This window comes from Leucoraja erinacea, chromosome 4, assembly GCF_028641065.1.
Source record: "Leucoraja erinacea ecotype New England chromosome 4, Leri_hhj_1, whole genome shotgun sequence".
NCBI classification, from domain to species: Eukaryota; Metazoa; Chordata; class Chondrichthyes; order Rajiformes; family Rajidae; genus Leucoraja; species Leucoraja erinaceus.
The window spans coordinates 14,831,066-14,846,060 of NC_073380.1; the positions used below are offsets into that span (position 1 = coordinate 14,831,066).

Below are 14,995 nucleotides of genomic sequence, written 5' to 3' on the forward strand. Positions count from 1 at the left end.
ACCAAGGAATGGAAACATCGATTTTTATATTTTCCTAAAGGGTTCGATTAGGTAAGGGGGAGGTGCAGCGAGACTTGAGCGTCCTTGTACACCAGTCACTGAAAGTTGGTGTGCAGGCACAGCAGGCAGTGAAGAAAGCTAATGGAATATTGGCCTTCATAACAAGAGGATTTCAGTACAGGAGTAAAGAGGTTCTTCTGCAGTTGTACAGGGCTCTGGTAAGACCACATCTGGAGTAATATGTACAGTTTTGGTCTCCTAATTTGAGGAAGGACATCCTTGTGATTCAGGCAGTGCAGCGTAGGTTCATGAGATTGTTCTCTGGGATGGCGGGACTGTCATATGAGGAAAGATTGAAATGACTAGGCTTGTATTCACTGGAGTTTAGAAGGATGAGGGGGGATCTTATAGGAACATATAAAATTTTAAAAGGACTGGACAAGCTAGATGCAGGAAAAATGTTCCCAATGTTGATCGAGTCCAGAACCAGGGGCCACAGTCTAAGAATAAAGGGGAAGCCATTTAAGACTGAGGTGAGAAAAACTTCTTCACCCAGAGAGTTGTGAATTTGTGGAATTCCCTGCCACAGAGGGCAGTGGAGGCCAAGTCACTGGATGGATTTAAGAGAGAGTTAGATAGAGCTCTTGGGGCTGGTGGAGTCAAGGGATATGAGGAGAAGGCAGGCACTGGTTATTGATTGGGGACGATCAGCCATGATCACAATGAATGGCGGTGCTGGCTCGAATGGCCGAATGGCCTCCTCCTGCACCTATTTTCTATGTTTCTATGACCCACAATTTTATGCTATGTCTGGTAGTTGTCCAGTCCAGAAATTTTCCTGGATAAAATGTGTTAATCCTTTTAACATAGTTAAACACAGTTGAAAGGATTTTATGATTTTTCAGTAAATCATGGCAGATAATAGCAGTGTGAGTTTCATTTGCCATCACTCAGTCATGGAAAGGGAAATAAGCTGGAATTTCCACTATATCCAATTGTTCCTTTCTTGTAAAGGTATTTGAGATTAAATGAGTTCTTGGAATCATACATACTTGAGGGCATCTACCTTCTCTCAATGAAAGATGGCTTTTATTTATTGCTTAAGCATACCCATCCTTTATTTCTGTGCTTGACATAACTTGAATTAAAAGATTAATATTTGATCCTAATAAGAAACTGATACACAATGATTAATTATTTTATCCTTATTTCAGTGGGCATGTGGGATCGCGTAGCCCTTCTATGATTAACAATGACACAGAGACTTTGGAAGAGTGCATGGTTTGTTCAGATATGAAGCGTGATACTTTATTTGGACCCTGTGGACACATTGCTACTTGCTCCCTTTGCTCACCACGTGTTAAAAAATGCCTTATCTGTAAAGACCAAGTTCAGTCTCGAACAAAGGTAATTTGTATTTTTCTGAATTGAATTTGGGTGACTCCCAAGGATAGTATAATTTCTTTACCACTGCCTTTTTTGTTAGCTATCTCTAAATCGTCTGCATTCAAAACACCAAGATCTATAAAGTTCCAGCGGTTGGCTTGATTTCAGGCTCATTAATGAGAAGGTTTTAGGATGTGTGTGCTTGTTGTACAACTGAATTTATTGATATCTTACCATCCTTTTCTGAACATCTGGTAGAGCTGCTGCCTCCCATATAGCTCTTTAAGAAAGACGTGCTGATTTGTAGGTTAATTAGACTCTGTAAATTTGCCCCCAGTGTGTAAGGAGTGCATGTGTAAATGGGATAATATAATAATAATAATAATATTTAATTAGCACTTTAAAAACAAACATAGCTGCAACAAAGTGCTGTACATCACTAATCATTGACAAAAAAGTTAATACACACCAAAAATAACAATCAAAAGAAATAGTAGGAAAAGACAAGAAAAAGAAAGAAACCTCAAAAACACCAAAAACAGAAGCAAAGTCTCAGGCATGGTCAAAAGCCAGGGAGTACAAATGTGTTTTAACACTGGATTTGAAGATGGACAGTGAGGGGGCCTGTCTGATGTGCAACGGCAGGGTGTTCCAGAGTGCCGGAGCAGCAACAGAGAAGGCTCTATCCCCTCTGAGCCTCCGACTAGACCTCGGTACCTCCAGGAGCAGCTGACCAGCTGACCTGAGGGACCAGGCAGGAACGTATGCGTGGAGCAGCTCAGAGAGGTAAGGCGGGGCGAGCCCATTCAGAGATTTAAAAACAAATAACAGTATCTTAAAATGAACTCGAAAGTGCACCGGGAGCCAGTGGAGGGAGGCCAGAATTGGCGATATGTGCTCCCTCTTTCGAGTCCCTGTTAAAAGGCGAGCAGCAGCATTCTGAACCAACTGGAGACGAGCCAGTGAAGAACGAGCAACACCAAAATAGAGCGCGTTACAGTAATCCAGCCTAGATGTAATAAAGGCATGGATTACTGTCTCAAAATGCTGCCGCTCGAGAATGGGCTTCACCTTCGCCAGCTTCCTTAGGTGAAAGAAGCTGGACTTAACCACCGCGCATATTTGGCGATCTAATTTAAAGTCACTGTCCATCCTAAAACCCAGGTTCACAACTGTTGGCTTCACGTACCTTGACAATGGACCTAAATCAACAAATGGAGGTTCACGGCAGCCATTGGGATCAAATAAAATCACCTCTGTCTTCTTTTCATTAAATCCAAGAAAGTTTAGGGCCAACCAGGACTTAATGTCATCAAGACAAGACAGAAGTGATTTTACAGAAAAGGCGTCTTCCCCCCTCAGCGGCAAATAAAGCTGGGTATCATCTGCATGACAGTGGAAAGAGATGCCATGCCTTCTAAGGATGGAACCCAGAGGAAGTATGTACAGCGAGAAAAGCAGGGGCCCCAGAATCGAACCCTGTGGAACCCCATATGACGGGAGCGGAAGAGGGTTCAAACCCAGCAAGGCTAACACACATGGTTCTGCCCGCCAGATAGGACCTGAACCATCCCAGGGCACTGCCGCAGATGCCCACTAACTGCTGTAGCCGAGATAACAAGATATTATGGTCCACTGTATCAAAGGCGGCAGACAAGTCCAGCAGGACAAGAACTACACAATCCCCAGAATCATTAGAATCATTAGCCAGGAGGATCCGTCTGTTTTTAAAAACTGGAAGATCTCCCGAATAGGCGGCGGTGGGCGGTAGGCGGCGCGGCTCTGGCCAGCAGCGGCCTCTGCAGCCTGTCCGCGTTTTTATTATTTTTTGTCTGTGTTTCTGTGTAGTTTTTTGTGCTGAATCTCCCTGTGCTGTGCTCATGGTCGTTTAAAGGAGCGGCAACAGGAAGAGACTGGAACTCAGGTGTCTCCCTCACCGAAGCGGTATCTGCTGCTGCTCCTCCAGGAAGTAGTTTACAGCTGTGGACGACGGCATAAGGGAGACAACTCTCCGCCCCGAGTCCAGTAATTTGAGCTGCCCCGCGCGGCTGGAATGGCCGCGGACTCTGCGAGGCAATTTCGCAGATAGGTCTAAAATTGGCCAAAACAGATTGATCGCGCGGCCTGGAATGGTCTCGCGACGTTTGCTTCGGGGTTTATTTAATGTAATTTAGTTTGTGTCGGGGTGGATGTAGGGGCAGTGCGAGGAGGCCAGGTTTCTTAAGTAGTGTGATGGATGTGCACTACCGCATGTTTTAAAAAACGCATCGTTTGGACGGGGTCCAAATGACAAATAAATGATTCTGATTCAATTCTGAATATCCCCTCCAGGAATAGTTTCAGCACAAGCTGTATTTAGAAATAAAAGGCAATTTCGAGATGGGTCTAAAATTGGCCAAAACAGATTGATCCAGGTTTCTTAAGTAGTGGTTGCACTACCGCATGTTTAAAACTCACGGGGACAACCCCAGAACACAAGCTGCTGTTAATAATGGTAAGAACCGACTGCCCTATACTAGGGAAAACCTCTTTAAAAAGATGAGGAGGGACCGCATCACAAGGAGAACCCGATAGCTTAATATGGGAAACCACATCCTTTAAATACGATATAGTCACAGGCTCAAACTTGTCGAATACCACCAGGCAAGGGACCGAAACAGAAGGGTCAGAGGCAGGTGCTGAAATGTGAGCACTTAAGGAAACAACCTTATCAACAAGTAGACCCGGTGTACTGAAGGGCCTGTTTCCAAGTTGTATCTCTGAAGTAAACTAAACTAAATCTGCTCATTTTTGCATTCTTATCCCTTGCTTCTCACCTAGTTTAGGCAGCAATTTTGTTTTCTTGCTGTGAAACATGGACCATTGGCAATGGTAAGAATGCAAAATTAGGTCCATGCCTTGGTGTTTTGACTTGCTTTCTTTTTAAAGCAGTCTACTTGTTCCATGATTGTGATTTTCATTTTTGCTTTGTTTTTATGAAATACTTGATAATTATGTTACATAATAAATGAGAATTGTTATTTTATGCCCTCTTCCTAATTAATATTTATTCTTGATGCAAACATTAAAATGACAACAAAAAATATCAGATTGTACATTAGGAAAGCTTGATTTTACTTGGAGCAAGGGAATTGCTATTTAGTTTTTAATTTCCAGAGACTAACATGAATCTAATCCATTTAACCCCAGATTGAGGAATGTGTGGTATGTTCTGATAAGAAGGCAGCAGTGCTTTTCCAGCCTTGTGGTCACATGTGCGCCTGTGAGAGTGAGTATGATGAGTTTAAATTGCAATTCTATGAAATGGCATTTTCTATCTTTACCTTGTCTTGGATGCGGAAACCAAACGAATGGCTATTTTAATCTGCCTTTTCACTGAAGTTGTGACGTGTCCAATACATGTTTCTATTGCGGTGACGATTGTATATTCTCGACTATGTGCAAACCTTCATGCAGTTAGTTCAATAGAAATGACAGAATATTGTGGTAATAAATGTTCCATGAGCCCATAGAGAACTCTTCTTCTTGCCAAGATTCAAGGAAACTGTCTCATTATGAATAACGTCATAATGAGTTTATAAAGGTGAAATTAGTGTTTATTACAATACATTTTATAAATAATCACCATCACAGGCTAAGACAAAGAGTATTATTCTGATATGTTACTTTTTCTTTTACAACCAACTATTAAGCCTAAACAAAATCCTAATCTTAAAGCACACTCCAAACCCAGTAACAAACTGATCTTTGACCTAACTTTATCCAAGTACAATTCAAATAAGTACTTGTCGATTTACAATCAAAACTTCCAAAATAGGAAGACACAAATTAAACTATTTTCAGTGATTAATTAATGCAGCTCCTGCATAATTAAAAATAACAGACATGCTTAAACAAACCTCATCCTTAGAACTCATAAGGGTTCATTTTTGAGTCCTCAGTATCTCTGCCTCTCAGCGAGTACAAGCCGAGTCTATCCAGTCTTTCTTCATATGAAAGTCCTGACATCCCAGGAATCAGTCGAAGGGGAGGAGACAGCAACGGCTACCGGAAATTGGCGAATTCAATGTGTATGCCTCTCGGGTGCAGACTGTCCATATGAGGTGCTGTTCCTCCAATTTCCGATGGTGCTCACTCTGGCCATGGAGGAGGCCCAGGATAGAGAGGTCGGATTCGGAATCGCAAGAGGTGCTACACCTGTCGCTTTACTTCCACCTTCGACTCCATTCAAGGACCCAAGCAGTCGTTCCAGGTGCGACAGGTTCACCTGCATCTCCTCCAACCTCATCTAATGCATCCGCTGCTCTAGATGTCAGCTGATCTACATCGGTGAGACCAAGCGCATAAACATTTAATTCACCAATTTCCAGTAGCCCTTGCTGTCTCCTCCCCTTCTCAGCTCTCCCTCAGCCCTTGGTCTCCTCCTCTTCCTTTTTCCTTTCTTCTCCCCAACCCCCACCCTACATCAGCCTGAAGAAGGGTTTCGGCCCGAAACGTTGCCTATTTCCTTCGCTCCTTGGATGCTGCTGCACCCGCTGGGTTTCTCCAGCACTTTTGTCTACCTTCGATTTTCCAGCATCTGCAGTTCCTTCTTAAACATCAATCTGTAGTGTGCATGGTTAAGCATATATGTTACCATGGTCCAGGATTTATTATCACAGGTTGATCATTCGCTGAATAATCCAACCACATTTTTGTTTGGAAGTGGAAAGAAATAATAGAAGTTGTATTAATTGCAATGTGTAAAAAGAGTTGATATACTGTATTATTGTTTTGCTGCATGTCATTGTGGTATATATCATGTCTTGATTGGTCAATATGTTTAGTTTGTAACTTTATTTGAAGCAGAAATAATATGGGAATGCTTCATTGAGCATAATTCCGACTGGTAACTACGCACTTCGTCCGAGCACATTATTGCACACATCATGCAAATCGTCTTAAATGACCACCTAAACTGTCATTTGGCAACCTAAAAGGCTGCCTAGGTTGCCCGGCTGGCAACAGGGAAAAAAAGTTAAGTGAGAGCCCTGCTATTTCTTTCGATTATGTGATGAATTTTTGAATTGCTGCCAGTAAGAAAAATTAGAATAGAAGGAGGGATCACATTGAAACTTAACGAATAGAGTGGATGTGGGGAGGATGTTTCCACTAGTGGGAGAATCTATAGGGCACAGCCACAGAATAAAGGGGCTTGTCTATAGAAAGGAAATTAAGGGGAATTTCTTTAGCTGGAAGGTGGTGAATCTGTGGAATTTATTGCCATAGATGGTTGTGGAGGGTAAATTTTATGTATTTTTAAAGTAGAAATTGTTCAGTTGGGTGATTAGTTCAGGTGCCAGGAGATATGGGGAGAAGGCAGGAGAATGGGATTGAGAGATAAAGATCGATCAGCCATGATTGAATGGCAGAGCAGACTTGATGGACCAACTGGCTTAATTCTGCTCCTATGTGTTATAAACATAATTGAGCCAAAGCACTAGATCTTTAATTGCTCTCACATCTACTGGAAATGCCTATATTTGCTCAAACTAGAGGATTTGCATTTTAGAGTAAGGTATCTGAACAGAAAACACGTGTCAGCATCATCAATATTCCTGATATTTTTGTTACACAAAATTTTGAGTACTTGCTAACTGTTATATAACTCCAATTATCTTTATTTACTTGCATATCCTACAATTTGATTAAAAAGTAAGTCTATCCTTTCATTGATTGATCAGAACATCCTTTGGATTCATTCCAAGGAAGCAAAATAGTTTGTGGACACTTGTAAACATTTGCACCATTACATCAGATGAATTGACCACAATACATTAAAGGTAAATGGTCTCTAGATACTCCATGTCTCAACTGGTCAGGGATGATTTTTGTTGTGTTTTTCTTTTGTGCTCCCTTTGAAGGTTTAAAATCCTAAAACAGTTTGATCCACCATTCAATTAACGTTGAGGCTGATGTAACCTTGATCATTTTTTTTAAATAGCTCAGTTATGTATTGGAATTTAATCTGCAGACAATAAATTTGGTAGGAATATGTTTTTAAGATTCCCTAATCTACATAAATGATCAACAAGTTTACATTTGTAGAGGGCCTAACATCTATATGAGGGGCACTTGGATTTTGTTTTACAGGTGCTAGGTCTGGCAATCACTTGACAATAAAACCTTTATTAAATAATTGCAGATTTGGAAAATGTATGTGATTGGTTAAATATATGCAAATGGTTAATGCTTTTTTAAACTTTCTCAGATTGTGCAAGCCTCATGAAAAAGTGTGTGCAATGCCGGGCTGTTGTGGAACGTAGAGTGCCTTTTATCATGTGTTGTGGTGGGAAAGGTACGGAAGATTCCAATGACGATCTTAGTGAGTCATTTCTTAACACAATCCATTTTTTATTTTCTTGGAATTTTCTTCGCATTTATAACTTGATATATTTTTACCCCTATATAATAAGGCTGAATATAGAATTAATTCCATTTTCACTCCTACGACATCATGAAATTTACATCATGAAATTCAATTGACAGCAATCTGACTAATTTTATATGAAGGTAAATTAAATTAATTACTATTTAGATAACAAAATTTGGGCTTTAGTAATGAGAATATAGCATGTTTGTACATATCATTTAATTGTTTCCTTATTAAATCTTTAAATGTTTTTTTCTGCAGATTTGTGATGGTCTGATACAAATTTTCTATCTAAATAAATGCAATTCAGAAGTGTAAAACGAGGAAAAAATCACTGTATTTGTCGCACAGTACAAGGGTACCTAATAATCTGATGTTTGAAATCATTGTATTGTTCAAATATAATTATTCTTTGAGGGAAAGATTAGTGTAGCACCTTATTACCATTAATGCCGCTAATCATTTGGAAATATGCTGGCATAATATTTTAAAATATGTCTGCAGTGCCTGGAATGTATCTGTAGTATTATAATAGAGCCTGTACTTTTGAATGGGGCTGTAAATATTTACTTCAGATTATATAATTTATATAAATATAAATTACTTGGATGAAATCACCATAACTGTGGTAATTAAATTTGATGGCCGCCTAAAGATAGAAAGGAGAGTAAATTGTGAAGAGATGTATGGAAGATGCCTGCAGCCCCGCACCAACTGGCAAATTCATCCCAATCCATCATGGTGGTCTCCCAAATACTAGTTCGTATGTATGGAGTGTTTATAAGTCGGGCATTTGTAACGTGGGGAGCACCTGTACTAATCTATATTCAATCAAAATATGCATGAACAAATTGAGCACCAGACTAGGTCACAACAAAGTCACATCCATACCACTCATCTCTGCAGGGATTTCATTACTACTATCTGGAATCTGGTGCCAAATATAAGGGAGACGTGCTGACATTAAACAGTAACCTGACATAATCAGAGGTTTGCATTAATATAGTTGCTGGCCAAGGTGCAATATGTCCTGTTACACTGTCAAGATAGCCATGGTGGTCTATGTCAATGTTCACCACCTATGGCATGTATATTTGAATGTTCATCCCCAGAGTATCGGAGGTTGAGGAATGACCTGATAGGAGTATATAAGACTGTGAGAGGCGCAAGCAGGGCAGATAGCCAAAATCTTTTTTTTTCCCCATGATTGGAACATCAAAAATTAGAGGGCATAGGTTTAAAGTGAGAGGAAAGAGTTTTAAAGAGAATCTCAGGAGTAATTTATATTTTCACAGAGTGGTTGATAACTGGAGGTGATAGAATCAGATACAGTTATAATGTGTAAGAGGCTTTTAGATAAAATCAGAGTCACAGGATAGAAGGAATCAGTCTTAATGCAGGAAGAGGTGATTGATGCAGATGAACAAAGGTCAGCATAGACGTGGTGAGCTGAGGCCCACGTATGCGCCATACTGCTCTACGATTCGATGACAAATTCAACACTACTGACTAAACTAGTCCAGTATTGAAGGATGTAGCTGCCAGATTGGTCATGTAAATGACGAGAGAATTAACATGCACCACATCCTCAATTCTGTTGGATGATTTGTTCAAATGGTTTAAAAAATTAAAAAAAAGAGTTGAGGCACCTGAAGAAGACATTCATTGGCTTTTTCGTGGAGTAGTGTGGTGTGGCGGCTGGTGGAGTTAGATAGATTTTGAACCTGTGCCATTTTTTTTTGGCACCACGAAGATTGAACTACATTACACAATATTCTTGAAAAAGAGAGAAACTACCATAAATTCAATTGACGAGTACTTTTAACATTACCAATGATTTAAACCAAAGAATCTATTAAAAAATGTTAGCACAATCTGAACTCTTGTATTGCAGGTAGTGGAAATATTACACCTCTGCAGCGAGACAAGGACAATACCAATGTCAATGCTGATGTGCAGAAGCTCCAACAACAGTTACAAGATATTAAGGAGCAGGTAAAATGCTACCATTAATGAAATAAACATTTGATTTTAATGTCTGGTGAACAATGGCCTGTGTTTAAATAGTGCCTGCAGTTGCAGCTGTGTTCATGTTCACTCTAATCAAATTTGAATTAAGTAAACCACTGATGCCAACATTTGCAAAAGTGGTTTGCATTTTTGTGAAAACCTGGGTTTCATATGTGGCCTCTTTAATTTTTCTGACTGACTTTTGTATGTCATAAAGGTTTTTTAAGCTGTTGTGGCATAAAATAAGAATGACCCAATTTTGTTGGTAAAGCCCATCAAGCATCTGTACTTGCTCAGTCAAATCTGGAGGTCTTGAACTTGCTCACCAGTGGTTGGTGCTAAAAGTTAAAAATGCTTCTTCTTGCTAAGATTTTCCAGCCTTTCCCTTGGGTTATCAGCTGTTGGATTCTGCATTCAGTTAGACCTGATGCAAAATCTGCAATCTTCTTGGATGAGGGGAAGAGTTCCTTTTGGTTCAATACCTTTAACGTCATATTGTTTTTAATATTACTTGTTTCTTAATCTTAAAACATTCGCTTGAAAATATTTTAATTGTTTTTGTTTCAATTGTTTCTGAATGTGAGAGATGTTGCATAATGCTTTAAAGGAAAAAACATCATACCTTTTACAACTAGCGCTTTCCAAGGAGTTGCGGGTCAGGTTTCTCCATTGTGCCAATAAAGGTTCTTAGGGCTTATAGCTGCACATATAAAAACCCTTCATTCCAGCAAAAAAAGATCCTCTGCATCCAAATTAATTACGTTTGGATGTGAGATCTTCTTCTTGCGTATGGCGGTCACAGCCTAAAGTTGTAGGACAACTTGTTCTATTTGATCTTATTTGATTGTGCATTCGTCGAAACAGGGCGGACAACGTGAAGGTTGCAATCTTCCACCCCGGATGCGAGATGATTGCAGCTGACAATTGTGCCAGTAAAGTCTTGTCTGTTTTTCATTTTAAACACTGTCAAAGAGTAAGCCCAATACATGAGAAGTGGGTTCTATTGGATTGGCTATAAATCACTTCCAATTAGTTTAGCTGGCAGAACATCTTCTCCATATAACAATTACAGCACGGAAACAGGCCATCTCGGCCCTACAAGTCCGTGCCGAACATGTGTAATGTCTCAATGTGTAAATGGTTTCATATTTGTCTTGCTGTTCATTATATTTGAACTAAATATAAAATAAAATGCAGTCATTTAATTCTGTAATTCTATGAAGTGAACATATAGAAAACAATATTCAAGGCACTGTATTCAAACCTGAGATGATTTGCTTATTCAGCTTTGATCGTTGATATTTTCTCACAAGCTTCAGAATTCCTATTTGATATGATCTCAGTAGATATCAATAAAAGAAATGTAAAACAAACTTTCCTGCCAAAGTGAAGTGTATTTGATGTTCAGTGGAACAGATAGTTATCAGTGTTTGATGTGTAATCTGTTTCAGACTATGTGTCCTGTTTGCCTGGATCGTTTGAAGAACATGATTTTCCTCTGTGGACATGGAACATGTCAGCTTTGTGGTGATCGAATGAGTGAATGCCCCATCTGTCGCAAAGCTATAGAACGCAGGATTTTACTGTATTGAACAAAGAGTGTTGTCCGAGTACAAAACAGAGCACTGCACCTGTATCATAGTCCCAAATAAATTATTTTTGGTAGTCCTTTTGTTTGTGGTATGATAGTTGAACCATGAATAGAGCATTTTCTGTCGTAAAGTTAAGTATTGGAAATCAAAAATGTATATGCATAGTTCTTTACAAGCAGTCATCAAAACACATTGTTGATGAGGTTTGTCTTGTTAGTATCAGCTCTAAATCCAGCTCCCAATGTATCCAATGGAATTCCTCCAGTTGATAAAAAGGCTCTTTTGGCTACAATAGGAAAATAGCCATTTTTTTTCTGAGTGAGTACACAGAACAAAATATACCTGCTGAGTGCTTAACACATTTTCTTAATATTATGTACATCAATAACTAGTTCTTAAAATTTAACAACTTCAACACAGAAAATTCTTACATTTATTTAGGTTTTTTACATATTTCTGTTGCAGAGACACTTAACTCACCTGTGACTAATTTTCTGGAAATAAAAATAAACGGCAATGGTTTATCTGCATTGTTCAGTAACCCAACTAAACAAAAACCAAACACTTAAATAAACTATAAAGCTTAAAAAAAATGATATCCAGCTAATCTGTTATCTGGCATACAGATGTGAAAGTGTGCTGTTTTCACCTGAATAATACCTCGGAAATTAATCGGGTGCTATCCTATGTAGAATTGGGAACTTTAAGTAGTTAAAAAGTACTTTGTATATGTTATCTAATTTTAATACTGCAGTATTCTCATTGTTTTCTACATAAAAATAGCAAACATTGTAAAAATCGTTTGGTTCGCAAGTAAAAACGGGTTGAAAACCTGCTATTCAATGATACAGAGTTTAAATAGTTGAGGTCTTGTGCTGACAGGCCTAGCTTAAAGTCTGTAAGCCAATTGAAAATCTAAGTTATATTGTTAATTCAAGGAGGAAAGTGATACTATATTTTTGCATGTTTGGATGTTTCCGTGTACACTAGTTCAAAATCTAATCATGATCATTCTTGAGCCATGTTTGCAGGCTTCAGCCACATAAAGTTGTGTGAAACCAGATTTTCTTTGATCAAGTGCCTCATCTGTGCTTGGCAGCACTTCCCAACCTGGCAAAATTTGGAATTATAAGCTGTCTAAATCGCAGCAATCAATGGTGTAATGCATTCATACACCAATATTACTGGAAAACTCAAATATTGGTGATCTTTACCTACAAGCTATTTGCGGTTAGTTCACTGTTGATTCATGATTTATAGAGGAGCAATTTTTGAATGAACCTATTATATGACATTTAGTTTAGTATGGTTTTTTTGATGTCCATACACTTGTTATCTTGTACGTTATGCATTTTCTTAATGCCATTTAAAAATGTTGATTCCAAATCAACTGGATTTGCATCCTTCTCCAATGCAAAACTGCATCTGCCATCGATTGTCTTAAATGAACAATTATATTTTGGAAACAGAAGCTGCCTATTATCTGTTATCTCCCTATTATCATCTCCTTTTTGCTGAAATTGAATATTACATCCTGGAGATACAACATAATAAGCTTCTAAACTTCATTATATGGAACAAATGTTCCATTTCCAGATTAAACTTGAATTAAAATGGTTACTATCATGGTAAGTTGAGGAATCGTGATCAAGAACATGTTTTGAAACACCATTGAAATTATTTAGTTACATTAGCTGACAGTTTAAATATCAAATTGCTAAATATTTTCTACTTTGAAATGTCTGGAGTATTCAAATCTCCATAATTAGTTTCTAATAAATTGTGAGATTGGCACATGAATAACATTAATTCAACAAGATCCTTGGCTTCAGCTATACATTACAACTTCAAATTATAATTGGATACAGAGCAGCAGATTGAATAGTTTGTGTTCTTATTTCAAAAGTAGAAGGGGAAACCTTTTTCAATATCTGGTTATCCCTCTCTTGTGTTTTATTTTTGGACTACTTTGTGACCTAGGAATTTAGCAGCCTGCATGGTAATCATGTTTCTTTTCCATAATTTTACAATTAAGTTTATTTGTTTAGATTGTGCTTCAAAGCAACCTCTTAATTGTTTTTCAGAATGGTTTCGTAGTTTTAGTTATTTGAGTTGGTTTAATTGTAAACATATTTTGAGTTTAAAATGTTGGAAAATGTGGAAATAAGATTTGCACAGGAAATGTTTAATTGTATTTCATAATTAATAATTCCGAATGTCAGTTCTAAACTCTTAGCTTTGCTTGGTAGCCTAAAGATCAGGAAGTCTCAGTAGTCTCTAATTGCCTCTTACAGACTGAGTGTTTCTTTTTTACTGATTAAGGTCTGCATCTGTTGTCATTGGAAGTTTGGCAACATTTCAACCATTATTCACATTATCTAAATAAATACTTGGGAGTTTTTAAGTGATCAAAATAGCCCATCATTACTGACACTAGATTTGATTTGTACGCCTAAATTGATCTGCAGGGGTAGGGAAGGAGGAAGATTGTGAAGGGTTTTAATCAAGGAGAACATTTCAGAAAAATCATAATTTGTAGCCTTGTCACCTACAATAGGATTCTGTTAAATGAATGTTCAGGATGGAGTGAGATGCATTTCACAACTGTAAAAAAATTATTACATTTGCTTCAGTGCAATGTTTGCTGTACTAGTTGCAACTGCAGCTTTGCTTTGCCTCATAAGCGATTCAATAGCAGGAAACGCACTATAGAATAAGATTAGCAGCTTTGTAATAGTTTAGAATTTTGCTTAGAATTGATGTAGTATTTTTCCTTTAGTTGTTTTATCGTTGGTATTTTACACGTGAATATCTACTTAACATCAATTTTGCAATATAATTAAATTGTGTAAAGTTGGTAAGTTTCTTTTGTTAATTTGCTAGCTATTTGCTGTGCTGTTGTCGTATGTATAGTTACTTATGAAGATTTTGTAATGTTCATGCCAATTGCCTGAAAATACTTGTTTGGCCAAATCACTTTATATTTAAGCATTCAAATGCTAAACACAAATGGATAAATGGACATTTTGAGTATAATTTCTATCCTTTTATGTACAACCTTGTTTGTCTCTGTCTTGAAAGGACATTTCTCTCCTTACAAAGCAGAGTTGTATAAAATCATTTTCCTTGTGTCTTGTTTCTTACAATTTTAGCATGGTGGGGTAGGAGTGGGAATTAAAGAACTTCCCCTTTTAAATGGGGTGAATTCTGACCAAACTGTTTGCTCATTGTTTTTGCAATGCTGTTTAGTGTCTGAATGAAGCAGTTCTGTGCTTTGTTAATGAAAATTGCACAACCAGGTCAAAGCTTTAGAAATAAAAACTCATTTATATTCGTTGGCTAACCTGTCTGATGTGATTTTAAAATCTAAGAAAAAGGATACCATTTCAATCATAACTTGGGCACAACCAATGGTCTGCAAGAGGTCTTAGAGTTATAGAGTGATACGGTGTGGAAACAGGCCCTTCGGCCCAACTTGCCCACACCGGCCAACATGTCCCAGCTACTCTAGTCCCACCTGCCTGCGCTTGGTCCATATCCCTCCAAACCGGTCCTTTCCATGTACCTGTCTAACTTTCTTAAACGTTGGGGTAGT

General features: G+C 38.2%; 1 protein-coding gene across 1 annotated transcript in view; it reads left to right on the forward strand.

The window, feature by feature from the left end:
- mib1 (MIB E3 ubiquitin protein ligase 1) overlaps positions 1-14,737 on the forward strand; it is a 127,200-nt gene extending 112,463 nt beyond the window's left edge. The window contains exons 17-21 of the mRNA XM_055633435.1: positions 1,197-1,407; positions 4,576-4,654; positions 7,637-7,750; positions 9,693-9,793; positions 11,260-14,737. Of these exons, the coding sequence (XP_055489410.1) occupies positions 1,197-1,407; positions 4,576-4,654; positions 7,637-7,750; positions 9,693-9,793; positions 11,260-11,400 (646 nt within the window). The 3' untranslated portion in view covers positions 11,401-14,737. The remainder of the gene's footprint in view (positions 1-1,196; positions 1,408-4,575; positions 4,655-7,636; positions 7,751-9,692; positions 9,794-11,259) is intronic.
- The last annotated feature ends 258 nt before the right edge of the window (positions 14,738-14,995 follow it).